Raw genomic sequence first — 18,943 nt, 5'->3', positions numbered from 1 at the left:
CATTTTTTATATGAAGCTCGTAAAATTTGTCGCGTTACATTATTAGAAAATAATGTATGTCAAAATTAAGTATGATACGAGAATTTCATGCATGCGACATTCGGCCATATACTTACAATGAAATTAAGGATATAAGTTAAAGATAAATGTGTATTTGGTAAATTGGAGATATTCGAGATTTCAAACATAACTCTTAACATATAGTCATGGCCAACATTTGCATGAAATAAATTGTTAAAAACAAATGTTTATGATTAAATTCTTCTAAATATTATTCAAAACTAAATCCTAATTTGTAATATTTCTAAGTTCTTCTTGAAACAGAAAGCTTAAACGAAATAAAGATGTATAATTTAACCGTAACCAATAACTTAATCTTTAATAAAATACTGAAAAAATTTATGGTAATTAATCTGTCTAAATCTACCGTCTACTGACTCAATTGAGATTGGCACCGTAATTGGCACATATTTCTTTAATTTTATATATTGGTACCCCTGTAAAGAAATAATCCAATTGTCAAATAAAGTGAAACTATAGAAACAATATAAAAAAAAAATAAACAATTTACATATTTATATTTTTGTGCAATGTAGAAAAAGTCTAAAAAAAAAAGATAAAAAAGACAAAATTTAAAAAAAATGGTGCAATCAAAAAAATCTAAACCTTTAAGGAATTCATCAAGTACACTTCTTTCAATGTGAGAAATGGTTTGAAATAATGTTTCGCACACAAAACTATAATAATATTTATACTTGTTCCTATTCTACCCACCTACATAAAATTTGTCTGTTCAAATTTTAGGTGCATTAAATGCGTTGCAAGAAACATGAGATTATATGAGAACAATGATTATTTTATCAAATTACCAAGGCATTTAAAAACAAAAATTATTCGTTTTATTACACGTTGCTTACAAGAAATTTATGTTCCAAGTTTCCAAATACTTCTAAATGATGCAATAACAAATCTAAATCTTGTTTCGTTTGACACAGATGATAATCTTTTACTTAATATTTCTATGAAAAGCACCAACATACAATCTTTATATTTTAAAGGAACATCAAAAAATTTATCATACGAAGGTAAATTTTTTATTTCAAAATTCTGTTTAAATTACGTATTTAATAAATTACATAATTAGGGATATTACAAGTTTCGAAGTTAAGACTATTGAAACAATTGGAAATATTTAATTGTTTTCTTGTAAATGATCAATTTATTGAAAATTTAGCTACTTCATGTACATCATTAAATCACTTGAGTATTCCTGGTTCACAAATATCAGATGATTGTTTCAATTCTTTACAAAAATTGGCTTTAAAGAATCTTAATGTTTCAAATACAAAGGTAAATTTTTTTAAATATAGTTTTAAATTTAATATTAAAACTAATAATTATATAATAATAAGATTTCAGATAAATTTCTTTACAATATATCAAAATCAGAATTGGTTGACCATTTAGAAGAATTAAATGTAAGTAATAATAAAAAAGTTACTAATTTAGGATTGAGCAAATTACCCTGGGAAACACTGAAGTATGTTGCATTTCATGGCTGCAATACTGATGGTAATTATAAATAGGTTAGAAGAAAATGCATTTTAAAAATTGGAATCTAATTAATTTTTAGAAACATTGTTTGATGTGATTCAACCAGCAACGAAGTTTATGATGTGGAGTGTTCCTTGCTAAATAATATAACAAAAAATAAAAATATGGCACCAGTAACAGAAGAAATTCAAAACTATTTTTTTTTGATTAGCTTTTTTTCTTTTTGATAAAAAAAAAATCTCACTTTGAAATTTTTTTTAATTTGCGCAAGTGTTTTTTTTAAGTGTTTTACAAAATTTAAAAAATTATGATGTTTTAATAAATCGTATTGACCTATTTTATAAATAAGCAATTTTTTTGAATTCTAAAATTTCCATTTTCATCTGAATCATTATATCTAAATAAATATAGAAATCTATATAATGTAAAATTGAAAAGAAAATAGAATCAGTCTCAAAAACAAAGCTGAGTCGAGGACATTTTTCAGTTTAATTAGTAGAAAGCAATAAGATGTGCAATAACCCACACAAATCAATCTTATAAAAAGGATACATAAAAGTTACGATGAATTTTAATTAAGCTCGATATTTGAAAAAAAAAAATTTTAAAAAATAAAATATAAATAACACACTTTATTCCTCCTAAATAATATAAAATAAGTTTTATTAAAATAATATTTCAAAAATTTAACAAACAAAATAAAAAAAAAAAAAAAAAAAAGAAGTTGCGTTTAGCGCCTCATATGCAATTTTCAACTAATTTTCTTACATTTTTCATTGTTTTTTCGTTTTTAAAGTTAAATAGAATGTGAAGAGAAAACAATTAAATCTACAAAGAACTGTTATGAGTGTATTTAAATCTATGGATTGATTTCTTCAATTAATATATTTTTTTTTTACACTTTTCATCTTTTATTATTTTATATTTTTCTTTTTAGAACTAGAATTCAATATGTTGTTATTTTATAAAATTTTCCATTTATAAATTGTTTAATTAAAAATTTAAGAATTTTACTTCCAACATTTCATAGTAATTAATTTCGGAAGTAATGATCTTACTTAAATTTCTAATATATATGTAATTTATATTGCACTATAAAATTTTGATTTAATATAATAAATTTGAAAAATTTTCTACAAATATAAATGGAAAATTTTATATTGATAATATTTTTTATGCTGTAATGTTTCTTTTGTCTAAATGTATTTTTTTTTTTTGGTTTTTTTTTTTGTTTTTTATTAATTTGAACATTTTTCACCTTACCGAATGAGATTATATTTTGTTTTTTTTTTTTTTATTTCATTTTTAATTTTATTTTTTGTTTTATTAATTGAGTTAAGCAACTTAATCTATTACATATTTCTAGTCAAACTTTAAAAACCTTTCTGTTTTATTTTATTTAAAAAGAAACTTGGTTTTATTGTATGTATTTGTGTATACGAAAATATTTAATAAATACAGTATAATTATTTTGAACAGCATTTTTAAAAAAAACTAATTTTAAATTTAAAAAAAATTTTTTAACAAAAATTATTTTAGCTTCTTGGTTACAATAATTTATATGCTGGTGTGATTAATATAATATTAAATTTTCAACATAAATAATTTTCTTACTTTATATAAAAAAATAAATTGAGTGTGACTACTAAAAAATATATAAAATTTTTATATTTTATATTTCATAATAATAGCAAACAAAAAGAACACATTTAGAAAATTACATAATAGACTAAAATAATTTAAAGTTTTACAAATCACTTTGTTTTAGCCAAAAATTGAGTGAATAAATTAAATTGTAATTGTAAAATAATTTCTTATTAAATAATAACAATTAACTTTTTTTTTCTTTAATTTTTATTTTTATAATACAATAGATATAAACAAAAGAAAATCTTTTATAAATAAATAAAAGAAGTTTTTTGTTTTTTTTTTGTTTTGTTAAATTTTTACTTTATTTTATAATTTTTTGCACTAATTACTTAAACTTTAATTGACTCTAAAATTCTGTTGAAACTTATATTTTTCTTTTTTTCTATCATTGATTCTCTTTTCTTTTTTTCGTTTTTTTTTTTTTTTTTGTTTTATAATATTTGAAAATAATAAAATTTTCAATATACATAAATTCATTATTAGATTATTATCAGGTATTTGTTTTAGCCTTCCTGAAAAATATTTAATTTAATAAGTTAATCATTTAAAATTGGTAATATATTATGTATATAAAGGTTCAGAAACAATATAATTTCATTTTATACAAAAATTTTAAGAGCTAAAATTGACTAATTTTAATATTTTTTTCTATTTAGAGCGAGAAATTTTTTCTAAAGCAATAATATGATAAAGAAAAAAGTAAAAAAAAAAAAAAAGAAAATTCATTTTAATTCTCTTAATTTAAAATCATCTATTTTTAATTTTTAAAATATCTATTTTATTTTTCAAATATTTATTAATTTTGTTCAAAAATTTTCATTTATACATATATTTACATATATAAGTATATATGTATATTTATAAATTATTTTTATTTTTTGCATTTCATTTAAATTATTTATGTTAATTTTTCTAAAATTGAAAATTTTATTATAATGTATATAATGCATCTATATATTGTATTTATATAACAATAACATTCTGTTTTTGCGATTTAAATTTATATTTTTTTCTTATTAAGAGCAGATTATTAATTTTTTTTTTTTAAATATGCACTTTTCTTCTACTCAGTTATTATTTTTATATTTAATTATCATGGTTTTATTACACAAAGATGTTTCATTTAATATCGTTTTTCCGTACAATACCAAAATATAAAACATCTTAGTTGGGCACTGATTGGCACAGATATTTTTTTAAAAAAATTTTTCGAGGTAGAATTTTTGCCGATAAAAATTATTAATTTTTTTTTTTTAAATTTTAAATTTTCTTTTCGAAATATAAAATATAAAAAATAACAAGAAAGCAATATAATAATATTATTAACATATTGTTACCAAAGAAAAAGGAATGTATGTATGTATTATTTTATATTAATAGTTAAATTAATATTGATTTGATATTAAATAAAAGTTATACAAAACAATTATGTCATAATATTGTCCTATTTGAAATATTTAGATGATAAAATAAAATAGATTTAGTATTCTTTCTTTAAATTTTGTTTTGATGTAACAGATTTTTATTCATTATTTTTAATAACATTGATTATATATATTTTTATTTTATAGTTTTATATAAATCTTTTTTTCGCTCTTTTTTTTTTCAAAATTAAGTTGCGGAATTTTTCTATCACACTGCACTAGTTTTACTTTCTTTTCACTAATAGTTGTTTCGAAATTAATTAGAAAAGTTAAATATAAGAAACAAAAATAGAAATAAAAGAAAATAAATTTTTAATTATTGGACGGAATAACTATTTAAATCTATGTATTTTTCTTAATAATGTTTTTAACGAATTCATAATAATTTTTTTTTATATAGAACATTTTAATTTTTTTAATATAATATAACAAGAAATATTTTACATAATAAAGAAATAAAACAAAACATAAACCAATTTCAATAAAAGTTAATCTAATAATTCTAATTTTTAACAACTTTATATAAGTATAACTATTTTATAAATTTATGAATAATCGAATAACATGTTAATATTATTTAACAGTTTATATATTATACAGTTAAATATATATATTTATATATATATATGTATATATATTTGTTTTATATGTATATATACTATATCATAAGTACTGTTATACATTCGATAAATATGTTTTTTTAATATATGTATATACATATATATTTTTTTCTTTATTAATTTTTAAATATATTTTATTTCAACAAATTTTAACATTTCTTACAATGAAATGTTTTACAAAGTTTGGTCTTTCTATTTATTTTGTAGGCAAGGTTAAAACTCTTTTTTTTTAGCATTTTATAAAAAAATAATGGAATCTACGTGTTAAAATTGTCTTTTGATAAATATATAACCATGTAAATATTTAAATTTATTAAATTTTTTTTTATAATCTTGTAAATATACATATTTTCATATTTAAGTACTATTATTCTTAATTTTATATAAAATTCATTTTCTTTTTGTCTAATGTTTTTGAATATTAAAAATAGATTTTTCCCTAAACTAAACTGCATTTCCTTTTCATAACACAAAAAAAAACAATAAAGAAAACAGTATACAAGGAATGTGAAAGACTTGAAAATTTTCCTATTATATTATTCATATAAGTAACAATAACAATCATTATTTATCGATATTTACATATAAATAAATATAAATTGCATTTATTTCATATTTGCTAATTTTTTCCAATAGATACTAATTTATATAATAATATTTTTAATTTTGAAATCTTATTTACAGTATATTATCTTTTCTTGTAACAAATGTATTTTCATATATTATATAAATTGTTCAAACATCTTTTCCAAGAAATATTTAATTTAATTACATTTTGTTTTTGTAATATTTTGAGTTAGCTTTACTTTTTAGTACTATTTATTTCTTATGAGTATGTATTATCATATACATATGTCATAAATAAGGTAACATATATGCATTCATCATGTTATCAAAAATTCATTGGTGACTTTTACTTAGTAAATGTGAATTGAATTCATAAACACCACCACATTGTTCACCACATATGTTACATTTCCAGGGATTACTTTCACTATGACACCCTTTATGAAGAAAATATAAGGTTTGATCAGGAAATTCAATTTTACAAAATAAACATTGCAAATTTCTGTTTAGAGAAGACATATCCATTTCTTGTTCGCTTGAAGTGATCATTCCATTAGATGTTCCTATATTGTTGCACGAAATTATTTCTGTTGGTAAACTATGTTTTTCAGTATTATTATTCATACAATTGTTGTTATTATTGTTAGTTATTGCTGCCACAGCTGCTGCAGCAGCACTAAAATTGCGAACTGCAATATTGTTCGCTTTAGCATTTAATCTTCTTTTTAAATCTTCTCTTAATAGGGATTTCAAAGGTGACACCTAAAATTTAATTATTTAACAAAAATTACAAATTTTATGAATTAAATTTTTTAAAAATTTCTACTTTTATCGTTGACGCTATATTTCTATTATTCAGTGACTCCGGACATTCTTTTCCCAAATCGGTCCCATTTTGGTCATCATTTTTATTGTGATTATTATTGTTAATAATGTTCTGATTATTATTACTGTTATTATTGTTATATTCATCATTTTCGTGCTCCTAAAAATATATGATTCATCAATGATTTTTCAAGAGCCTTTTGCTTAATTTTACCTGTTTAATAGGTATTAAGCTAATTGACGGTGTAATGGTGTCTTCAATTTGAAAGTTTTTCCTCAATTGTTTCTCAAGATTAATTGACTTTGGTGAGCTTGTAGATATGTTGCTGTTTGAATCTACAAAAGGAGGCAATGCTGGTGAGTCGTTTGTTGTTTCCTGTTTAGACGCTATTTTATAATTATCTGCCGGTTGCTATGTTTTTAAACATGTATATTGAGCTTGAATGTAAAAAATCTAAAAGATAAAATGACAAGGATTACCTTTGATGTGTCAACATTTTCTGTCATAGAAATTTCCACGTGGGGTGTTAGAAAATGTAATGGAGGCGTCGCATTATCTGTAGATCGTAAAGATTCACCACTATCGCTATAGCTTGGTGTTACAACTGTAGTTGGGGTTGTTCGTAGTGATGTTGAAGGCAAACAATACAGATTTGATTGCGATGGATTTAAAGCTAGAAGAAGTGAAGATGATGCAGAAGAACCTGGATTATCTAAATCGATGCCATGTCTTAAAAATTAGTAATAAGTAAATTAGTAACAACTTTCTATTTTGTGATTTTTAAATTTTTAAATTTTAATATTTACCTATTGAAAAAATGCACTCTGAGTGATTTCATTGTACCAGCTCGGAAACTGCATAGAGGACAAGTTTTAACAAGATCATGTTGCCCGACGTGTTCATTTTGAAAATGAGCTCTCATTGCTATTTGCCTCTGAAATCCACGATTACAAATTGGGCAGTGGTAAGGTAAAGTTTTAGTATGAGTGGTAAAATGCTCAGCTAAATGATCTTTACGGAAAAATCTTAAAAATATTGTCATTTGAATAAATTGTTTTTTAAATTCATAAAACTGTTTAAAAAATACAAAGTTAAATACATTTATTTTTATAAAGTGCTAATACGACAATGTTACATAACTTAGAATAACTTTAAGTACCTAATTAATTTATAATTAAAAAATATTTTTTGAAAATAATTCGGTAAATAGTCAGAATTATTCACAAAAATCAAAATTACTTTACCTTTTTTGACACACACGACATTCATAAGGTTTAACTGTAAATATTAGGTAAACGTTTATAAAATAGGAAGAAATAGAAATACGTTTTTGTTTTTTCAAAATTTACCTCCAGTATGCCTCATTTTATGTCGTCTCATATTGGCTCCATTCGAAAATTTCATTAAACACACATCACACTCAAACAGTTTTCTTGAAGATTGAGAAGACGAACGTTCTTCTCTTTCAGGTAATTGTGCCATTCCTTTAGAATCCCCATCTTCGGCTTCCTTTTTAGCTGCAGCTGTTGAAGAACATTGAAGAACATGTTCCAAAAAAATGGTATTTGAGTCGGTTTCAAAACTATCGCAATGGTTACATTTAAATTTCTTCATTTTATCTACACCTGCTTGTAATTCAGCAGCTTCATTTTTAACTTTTTCTATACCAGCTGATATTTTAGCCATTAATAAGGCAGTCACCACCTCTGGTGCAGTATCATTTTTAGCCATTTATGTGCCTAAAAAAAATTATTTTATTAATGAATTTTTAAAAACACTACAGATATTTAGGTAGGTGTTATATGCATATTACCATAATTATTTATATTGCAATATACTAAATAATAATATAATAATGATTCCTTTTAAAAATAAATAAATCTACAAAAATATATCCTTAAAAACAAATATAATCAAATTTTTAATTCAAAATCTATTAATTTTTGAAATAAATTTTTATTAATTTCTTAATAGTTAAATATTCCCCGGTATTAAATTAATTGCCATAATATCTTCTTTTGTAAAACTAGCCTATCTTATTAAGGTCATGATAAGTGTTTTTACATAAAACATACTAAACACTACTTTACTTTTTTCAATTAAATAAGGCTATCTTCCACATATAACTATTATAACGTATACATACATACATGTATTTAATTTTCCATATAAAGGGAATAAAAAAAAATTTTTTGATCTAGTTCATCATCCACCTACGTCCCTCTCAATACCATGAACTAATTTAATCAATATTCAAATAAATACCTCAGTATGAGTACCTTGATGATTTGTTAGGATAGGTGCTTTTCGTGTAGAATATAATTACAACAAGATATTTACGAATTCCAGAACTGATCTTACATAACACAATAATATTAAAGATACTGGATATCAACATTTTATGGAGTTAGAAAAAATTAGGTTAATAGGTTTACGACTAAATTTTAAACTTAATTCACTTATTTTTATTTCAAAATATAATTATAAGAAAAATTAATGTTTCTTCTTTAATTTTAAATGAAAAATAATAATTCTCACTTATTGAAAAAATTATTTTAATCCCATTCCTAATACAAAAACCAACCATACCTTCTTTCTTGACCTACAAAACTTTAATTGCCCTTACATTAACTTAATATTATTTAGTGCATAAATTCTTGTAAACGTATTTCTCAATCTTTTATATATAACACATCCAATATTACCACTTTTTTTTATTCCAAGGCACTATTTATCAAAACAATAAGTTTAATTAAATTTTGAAATCAAATTTACTATAAAAAAATTATTAAAATATTTGATTTGATTATTGGTTTTTATTTGAATTGAAAAACAAAAATAGGTCAACTACTGTCAAAATCATTTCAACACTGTCACTTATGTATCGCAACTATGTATAGAATAACTACATTCATAAATGTATATGCAATGTTTAGCCTAATTTCGATTATTTTGGTATTATTTGAATGATTGCAAGTAGTTTATGAAATTTAACTTACAATTTATTAATATTTATCAAATTAAACTTACACTTTGTAATATTTTTAGCCAGTTATTAAAGAAAATTAATAAATTAGATTTTCATAATCCCCCCAAAAAAAATTATAACTCCAAACTCCCACTAGAAATGAAAACTTTCAAATTACCTTCAAAAAAATGTATGGCCAGATAAGAGCAAAATGGTAAATAAAATAAATTTAAGATATTGCCACATTTTATGAATTTTGAATTTAGAAATTAAGCTGTCAAATGAAGCATATTACATAAATATTATTAAAAAAAATTACATTCTATTAAAATTAGTATATGCCGCACGCGGTTGTCAAAAAAAAATTAGTTTCATGGTTGTTTAGGATAATCTACGACAAAAATTCAAAATTTGAATATTTATGCAAAATCGAAATATTTTAGTAACGGATTGTTTACACTAGATTTGTGAAAACTATTTTCTCACCTTAAAAATACTCAAACTTTATGTACAAATGGCTCCGCCGTTCCATTTATTTCAAGTGCCGAAACAACTTGGATATGCATGCAGAACACAAATATAACAGTAACTCTGAAATCTCCATTTTACTTCATTATTGGAATTATCTTTTTATGGTTTAGTAATAATTATTATTATTAAAAATTTTTTTATGTGTTCATTATGTATGTCGGATTCGCAAAGAAATTTAGCTAATGTAACAAAGTATTATGTGCAGGAAATTCGCCCAATCGATTCGCAAATTTAACAAGTTTAACGAATGCAATTATATTAGAAAATAAGACAAGATGAAGTATCTACGGATAATGAAAATATGATTTATAAACGAATTTTTTTAAAGGTGTATAGAATTTTATTGCGATATTTTACTTGAAAATACTGTCAATTCTTTGCAAAGCTGCCATTGTACAAAAAAAAATTACATAATTTCAAACGTTATATATGAATACGCTATATAATGAATTCGCCGTACATAATAAACCTATTAATATAAATTATGGGAAATCAAAAAAATTTAATTGAACACAAAATTACTGATATCATAATTCTTAAAACGGGCTTCAATTGAATTAATTACGCGCTTAACGTTGCTTCAAAAATCTTTTGCTTGAAATATTTCGCTTTTTTGCAAAAGACAATAACTTTGAGCAAAATTGCTTAGAATACGTATCACATTAAAATCAAGAATAAAATTTTGTATTTAATTTAATCAATAATTTTATTTAGATTAATAAAAAATTAATTGTTAAAATGTCATCACTTTCTCGACAATGACAACCCCCTTATAATGAGCATATTATATATGGCGAATTTTACCCAAAATTTGGCAATGAAAATATTTGGTCCGCCCATGTATAATGTAATGTAACACATATGTATGCGCACTTCTCGAAAATTGAGTATATATAAAAAAAACATCGACGAATACGTTATCGTCAGGTGTGGTACCAAATCCAGTTCCAGAGAAATTTATAAGTTAACGAAATCGCCGTATTCGGTAATATCATTTTAAAATAAAACACATTAAGAGATATATATATATTTTTTTATTTTTATTTTTGCTTTTCATCAATATATTCCAATAACATTAAAGTAATTTTTTTTTTCTTCAGGTGATAAAATTCTATCGCATTTAATACTGCTTGAAATTTGGTTTTAGTATTTTTTTTTTTTTACTTATTTTTATAATTGATAAATTTTTTTTACATGGATTTTTTAAAAACGGAAAAAAAAAAATGATTATTTTTTTTTTAATTTATTATACCCAATAAAAAAAAAAAAAAAACGTGAAATTTTTCATTTTTTTATTATTTTTGATTTTTTTTTGTTTTTGTTTTTTTTTTTTGTTTTTGTGAATTTAGTCATGAAAATGTAGCAATGAATTTTTGTATTCTTCAATTTTTTTTTTTTTATTCAAATAGAAAAATTTTTTTCTTTTATTTTTGGTAAATTTATTTGTTTTTTTTTTTATTATTTCTATGCAATTGCAATAATCTACACTTGATTATTCATTTTTTTACTGTCCCTTTTTTTTCTTTTATTTTATAATATAATATACAAGTCATTTATATATATATGTACATACATACAATTATGAATATTATAGATTTATGCAAATATAATTTCATTTATATTTATTTTTTGTTTTGTATACGTATAATATATATATAATTTGTTTATATATATAGTTTTTAAATTCTACCTTAAAAAAAAAACAATATTTTTATAGTTGGATATTTTATTTAAAATATGTGGTATATATTATTATATGAAAATTAAAACAAAGGAAAAAAAATTAAAATACAATAAAATTATTTAAAAAATATATATATGTATATATATACTTATATATGGAATGACAATTATTATTTTTACAAAAAAAAAAAAAAATTTTTTTTTATGATTTATTTATAAAATATTTTTATTCAATTATTTAATTTTTATTTAAAAAAAAATGAAAAAATTAAATTAACAATAATTAAAAAAAAAAACATCAAAAATTAAGAAAAATGTTATTTGATCTAATTTTTTTATCATTATTGTCATTATAAATTTTTATTTTCACATATTATGCATATTATTATTTTTTTTTTCATTTATGTTTTTTTTAGGAACGAACAATATTTATGATATTTTGTTTTTAATTTAATAAAATTAATTAATTAATTGCAAGAGAAATTATAGTAATAAGAACACTGCAAAAACAAATAGAAACAATTTTTTTTTTTATTTTATTTTTTAAAAATTTAAAATTTTTTTTTATAAATAAATTTTGTTAATATTCTGTTTTTTCCTAATATATTCTGGATAATTCATACTTTGTTTCATTATATATAATTATTAGAGTATTAAAGCATAATATAAAATTTTTTATTAAATATTTTTCAATTATATAAATTATATAAATTAAAGAGGTTTTAACATATTGACGTTTTTAGTGCAAAACAAAAAAAAAAAAGAGGAAAATAAAAATAATTTTCCTCGAACTAGTGAACGACCGAAGAAAATTTTCGATATAAAATTGCAACAAAAAATTTACAATCATTAAGTATATTTTTTTAATTTTATTTATAGTTCGAAAATATTTAAGAAAATTTATTTAATTTTTTTTTAAATTCACAAATTATTTCTTTTTTTTTAAATGTCATTTTTAGAAATTTGCTTGAGGAACAAAAAAATTTATAGACAACGTTTTAGCAGAGCACATTACTCACTAGTGAGGGAATTTTTTTTTTTACATACAAATTGTTATTGTAGCAGTTTTGCAAAACTTTACTCTGATACATCAATACATTGATACAAGATATTTTGAACTAATCAGTGAATACCCATTATATATATATATATATTAAAATAAATATAATTTAATTACCATCATATAAAGTGATTAGATTATTATTCAAATAGAACAAATAAATAATATAATGAAATAAAATAATTAATAAATCAAAATTAATGTTGAATTTTGAAATTATAATATTGAAAACATAAATAAATATTAATTGAATAATATTCTACCAACAATAATATGATACATTTTAGAAAATAATATATGGGTTTAAAAATCTTTGAAAATCGAAATTGCGATACAAAATTTAAAAATAATAATTAGGAAAATTTTTTTAGTATTCAAATAAACTTAAAAATTTAATATAGATATTTTTTTTTTTTCTAAGTTATTTTTTGTTTTTTTTTTTTTCTTTTTTGAAATTTATATAATAAATATATAGATTATAATAATATTTATAGTTAATAATTATTTTTGTATAGATGAGCTTTTATTTTATTAAGTATTTAATAATTATTTTTTAATATAGCTGCTTTATAATATAGCTGCATTTTCGAAATATGTGTAATATACTTTAATATTGTATCGCTTGTATTTTCCAAAAAAAAAAAAATATAAAAAAAAAAATTAAGAATTTAATTAATATTACTAATTTTATTAAATTTTGATGTTTATAAAAAAAAAAATGTGTAATTTAAATAAAAATTAAAAATATTTCGCTAAAATACAATTATAAAAAAAAATGATTAATAAATTCTAATTTAAAGTAGTTTACTAATTGACTTTTGATTAAATCAGTCATTTTAGTAAAAAAATAATTTTTATTTTAAAATATAAGTGCATATTTTAAAATTTACGATAAATTTTAATGTTTTATTTTCCTTTATATACTTAATTTTTTTTTGTCAATTAAAATTTTCTTTTTATGGAAATTATTTATTTATGTATTTTACATAAAAATTCTTTATAATTGAGCAGTGAAATCTTATTCTTTTTAATATAAAATTGACTAAATTATTAAATTTTATTTTTTTTTTTTGAATTTAGAATTTGAGAAAATTACTTTTTTTTTAATTTATTTTTTTTTTTGTCTAATATTTTAATTAATAACTTTGTTGTTTTTTTTTTTTATTTTGTGTAAAAACATTAATTTTTTTATTTATTTTATCAATTTTGTTGGCATCTATTAATTAATATTTTACCTTTAGTTAATATTTTCTTTTGTTGATTTATTAATAAGTAAGTATATTTATTGATTTCATTCAATATCTTAATTTAAACGAAATTAAAAAATATTGTTTCATTTTGACATTATTATTATTATTTTTTTTTAATATTTTCAAAATTTTTTTAAATTTTATATTTCTAAAATTTCTAATTTGTTTTTGTTTATTTCTTTTCTTTCGTTTTTTTTTTCTTTGTAATTATTATTTTAATTATTCATTATCATCAAATATAAAATATTTTTGTATTTAAAATACCATGACAAAATATGCATACATTATAAATATAATTGTTATATAACATGTAAATACAATAATGTTTATAATGTTATCCCAGTAAAATATTAATATTGGTTTTCTTCAATTCTATATCTTTTATTGTATATTATATATATTTGTATATAAATAACTTATGATTGATATTATACATAATATGTACTCGTAATATTATGTATTTTTAAATATTGGCTTTACAACGAAAGTTAGTGAATTTAAAAAAGAAAAAAAAAAATACATAGTTTTAATAAAAAAAAAACCCAAAATATAAATATTATAAAAAAAATTTTTAATTATATTATTTAAAGTTGAAATATTTGATTAAAAAAAATTTTTTTTATTTAAAAGAAATAAGAAAATATTATTAAAGCATGATTGAAATTTTCTACAAAAAAAAAATTTAACAAATTTTCTACTTAAGTTGTAAAATCACAATTTATATTAAATTTATTTTTATTATACATAAATATATTTATTAATACATATTGTATATATAATATATTATATTTATATATATATATATATATATATATATATATATATATATATATTTCAAATGCATTTTTTTGAACTCCTTGAAAATTTTTCTTTATTTGCAAAAGAAGAAAAAAATCTTTTAAAATTTTTAATTAAAAATAAATTATAAAATTTATTTTCTGATTTAACTTAAAACAAAAGTAATTGTTATTTTATTTTATAAATGCAATTAAATCATTTCGATGTTTTTATTTGTTTTGTTTATTTATTTCGTTGATTCTTCAATTCTTTATTAATTTAATACATACTACTATAGCTTGAGTCAAATAATTTTATATTAATATTTTAGCTGCGAAAGGGAGCTGCTCAATTTATAAAATATTCAAGGAGAATTTATATAAAAAAAAAATACAAAAAATTGAAAAAAAAAAACACTAAAAATCAATTAAACTAAATTTTACATTTTGTTTTTTTATATCTTGTCTTCGCACAATGGCCAAAAAAATTAATAAGGCACTAGATATTTAATTCTTAATCGCATAATGATACAATTTATTAATTTTTTATTTTTATTTATAATTTTTTTTTCATTATTTTTTTTTTTGTTAATACTACATCTAAAATCTAATAATTTCTGTTCAAAGTTCTTGTTATACATATATACATATAAATATATATATATATATTCATATATAATTGTTAATAATCATGTTTTTATTTTGTTAAATGTTTTGATTTTCCAAATAAAATTAAAAAGAAAACCAAAATAGATTTTTTTTAAAGAAATAAGAAAACAAAAATATTAAAAATTTAAAAAAAAATAAAATCTGCATTAGTTTTTGGAGTAAAATTTATTCAACTATGTAATTATTGCAATGTCGTCATCAATAATTTTTATTTTTAAATTTTAATTAAATCCTTTGACTGTTTTTTATTTTTGTTTTCTTTTTGTAACACATGTACAAATTACATTTTATTATATTTTTATTGTATTATGTGTATGTACAGTAATATAAATATATATATATATATATATATATATAAATAATTGTAATATAATCTATTTATTAACTTTTATTATATTTTAATGTTTTCTGTTTAATTTATTTTAATAAATTTTGTTTTACTAGTATTGTGGTATTTTTGTTTTTAAATATATAAATATATGTTTTATAGTATATTAAATTTATGCAATTTATTTAGGTACGACACATGCTGAATAAAAAACCCAAAAGGTTTTTTGTTTCTTTTTTAATTTAAATTTTTCATTTGCGTTTTTTACTTTTTTTTTTTTTCATTTTGTCATATTTTGCGATTGATTTTGAATATTTTATTTATAGTTTATTTTAGTTTATAGAAATCACAAAAACAAAAATAAAAGAAATAAATTAAAATAAATATTTATAAAATAGATTATAGTATAGATAAATATATAGCTATAGAGAATAAGAAATAGATAGAAAAAAATTAAATACACTGATTAATCGTAAGGAACAATAATTTCAAATTTTTTACCAATATTATTTGTTAAATGTTTAATTTTACTATAAATTTGTTATGGTATTTAAAAGAAAAATTTTTTAAAACTCAAAAAGAATTCGTAAAAATTTACAAAATATAAAAAAAAAAACAAATTAAATATATCGTATATAATTTAATTAAAATAATATGTGTACAATTCCGTTAAGCATTTAAATATTATATTAAATAATTACAATGTAAATATTTATTAAAAATGGTATGATGATTAATTAATATAATAAATTAATATATTATAAAATGCATCAATCACTTGAAATGATAGAATATTATTAAAAATTTTTTTTAATTTTCAATAAATAAAATCATTTTCTAAATTTGAATTTCTTTTTCTGAAAATTTTTTACAATATTTTTGAATAATATTCCATCATTTAAAGTTATGGGTCTTAAAGAATATATAAATTTTTATATTATATTCGGGAAAGGTTTATTATTTTTGAAATTCGTAATAAAATCCGAATTATTTGTTTTAATTTCTTATTTATTTTAATACTAAAATATTTCTCTTTTTTTGTTGAATATCATTTTTAATAATAATTTATCTTTATTCAAGAAATGTGTTATACTGTTATATAGATAATAAAAACAGGTATGTATATATTATTAATGTAATTAAAAAACAAAAAGACTGAATATATATTTTTTTAATTTATAATAAGTTTTCCCATTTTTATTTTTTACATTGTATATATTATTTATATTTTTAATACAAATTTTCTTATTTTATAATAGAAAAAAAATTAACTGCATTAAATTTTTAGATAAAAACGATATGTTTTTTCTTAAATATGAAATATTTGAATTGAAAAAATAAAAATGCAAAAAATTGCTACTGATAATTTTTTAAATGTTTTTATTATTAATTTTAATATTTTTTATCATTTATTGAAAAAAATAATCAGTGTATTTTAAATTTTTGGTATTTTTTTTTTTTTTCATTTTTTCTTTTATTTATTTTTGTTTGTTTAATTTATTAAGATTTAATATTGATAATAGGTGCAAAATGCATTTAGATAAAGAAAACATTAAATTTTTTTTTTATTTTTTTGTTGATAATTATAGATTAATATGATTATATGTTCTTAATTAATTAATTAATTATGTCAAATTTATTATCATTTTTTTTTTTTGGTTTTGAAAATGTAAATTATTTTAAGAATAGATATATTTCTATAATAAAATAAAAAGTCATGCATTTTATAGAAAAAGGAACAAAAATTTACAAAAATTTTATGTACATACAGGTTCTTGTTTTTTTTTTTTTTATTAATTTTTTAAACTTATTTTGATGGATTTTTCTTATGATGGTATTTTTTAATTTTTTTGTAAGTCTAATTAGTTTTAATATGCGATATACCTATACCACCTGTAAAAAGTTTGATGTCACATCTCTTTCCTAATATAATTTTAATTTAATATTTTTTTTTTTTGTAATAAGGCCAAAAGCAACTTTCAATTGAACTTATGATTTAAATTAAAAAAATTAATAATATTTAATCTAACAATATGCAACGAAAGGGCAAGAAAGCTATGAAGAAAAAAATAGAAAAAAAAAAGAGTATAAAAAATAATTTGCCTCATCCCATTAAAGTATACAATTTCCTCTTTTCTTTTGATAATAAATATATAAGTAGGTAAATTTTTGTTTCATTAAGAATTTAATTTTGTTACTTAATTTGAATTTTATGGGATTTTAAATATTTTCGCAATAAATGTTGTTTAAACAAATTTAAACAACATACATTTTGATTTACGACTTTAAATTTTTGCCTTTTTTATTTTTAACATATTATATTTTAAATCATATGTGTGGTTATAACTTTTATTTTTCTTCTAAATATGTGTAACAACTGAACTAAACAATTTGTTTTATGTTGATTTTCGGTTTCAGTCAGCACATTTTCACAGAAAATGTTCTAAAATTTATATTTCTATTAATTTATTTTATATATTACTTTTTGTATATAATTTTTAATTTTACCATTTCAATTTTTTTTTTCCCCAAAGCTTAATAAAATTGCTACAACAAATTCCAAAATAAGTGATTTTTCTTAAACATAATTTTTTTTCCTTGTTTTTTTGTTAATTTTTTTTTTCTTTTTTTTGTTTGTAATTACAATTCAAATTTTCCTTACATTTATGCAATTTCAATTTTTATTATTTTAATACTTAAATTTAAATATTTTGGTATATAACTTTTCTTTTGTTGTAATGAAAATAAAAAGGAAAATCAAACATGTATGATTGGAGAACATCGAATTGAAAATGTATGAAATGTATTTAAACATTTTAAATGTATTTCAATGCGACATTCGTTAACATTTCAGAATTTTTTATTAAAAAGGTTTCTATTTTCGTTTTATATCTTTTTACTTCTTATTATATATATTTATATTTACATATATATATATATATATATATATAATTACATATTTTTTTAGTTTGATTTTAATATAATATATCCAGTAAAATATTTTATTAATATGAACTTTTATTTAATTTAAATTTTT

General features: G+C 19.2%; 2 protein-coding genes across 4 annotated transcripts; one reads left to right on the top strand and one right to left on the bottom strand.

The window, feature by feature from the left end:
- The first annotated feature begins 531 nt into the window (after positions 1-531).
- Positions 532-1,890, top strand: LOC129612284 (uncharacterized). The gene is made up of 5 exons (XM_055525840.1): positions 532-700; positions 805-1,085; positions 1,145-1,350; positions 1,413-1,572; positions 1,634-1,890. Exons 1-5 carry the CDS (start codon positions 642-644, stop codon positions 1,693-1,695), a joined length of 768 nt encoding a protein of 255 aa, XP_055381815.1. The 5' UTR covers positions 532-641; the 3' UTR covers positions 1,696-1,890.
- Positions 1,891-5,923: 4,033 nt separating this feature from the next.
- LOC129612254 (zinc finger protein ztf-16-like) lies at positions 5,924-9,761 on the bottom strand. Of its 3 annotated transcripts, none has more exons than XM_055525797.1 (8): positions 9,672-9,761; positions 7,991-8,380; positions 7,886-7,919; positions 7,448-7,666; positions 7,121-7,370; positions 6,855-7,052; positions 6,642-6,800; positions 5,924-6,577 (listed from the first exon to the last, which is right to left on the bottom strand). In XM_055525797.1, exons 2-8 carry the CDS (start codon positions 8,370-8,372, stop codon positions 6,149-6,151), a joined length of 1,671 nt encoding a protein of 556 aa, XP_055381772.1. In that variant the 5' UTR covers positions 8,373-8,380; positions 9,672-9,761; the 3' UTR covers positions 5,924-6,148. The 3 variants fall into 3 exon arrangements, with proteins under 3 accessions (XP_055381772.1, XP_055381771.1, XP_055381773.1); XM_055525796.1 differs by lacking the exon at positions 9,672-9,761 and adding an exon at positions 9,347-9,484; XM_055525798.1 differs by lacking the exon at positions 9,672-9,761 and adding an exon at positions 9,350-9,466.
- Positions 9,762-18,943: the final 9,182 nt, after the last annotated feature.

This window comes from Condylostylus longicornis, unplaced genomic scaffold (genome assembly GCF_029603195.1).
Source record: "Condylostylus longicornis isolate FDR11 unplaced genomic scaffold, ASM2960319v2 ptg000064l, whole genome shotgun sequence".
Taxonomy (NCBI): domain Eukaryota; kingdom Metazoa; phylum Arthropoda; class Insecta; order Diptera; family Dolichopodidae; genus Condylostylus; species Condylostylus longicornis.
Note: the sequence above shows the minus strand (reverse complement) of the source record. Positions and strands in the feature narration are given on the sequence as shown.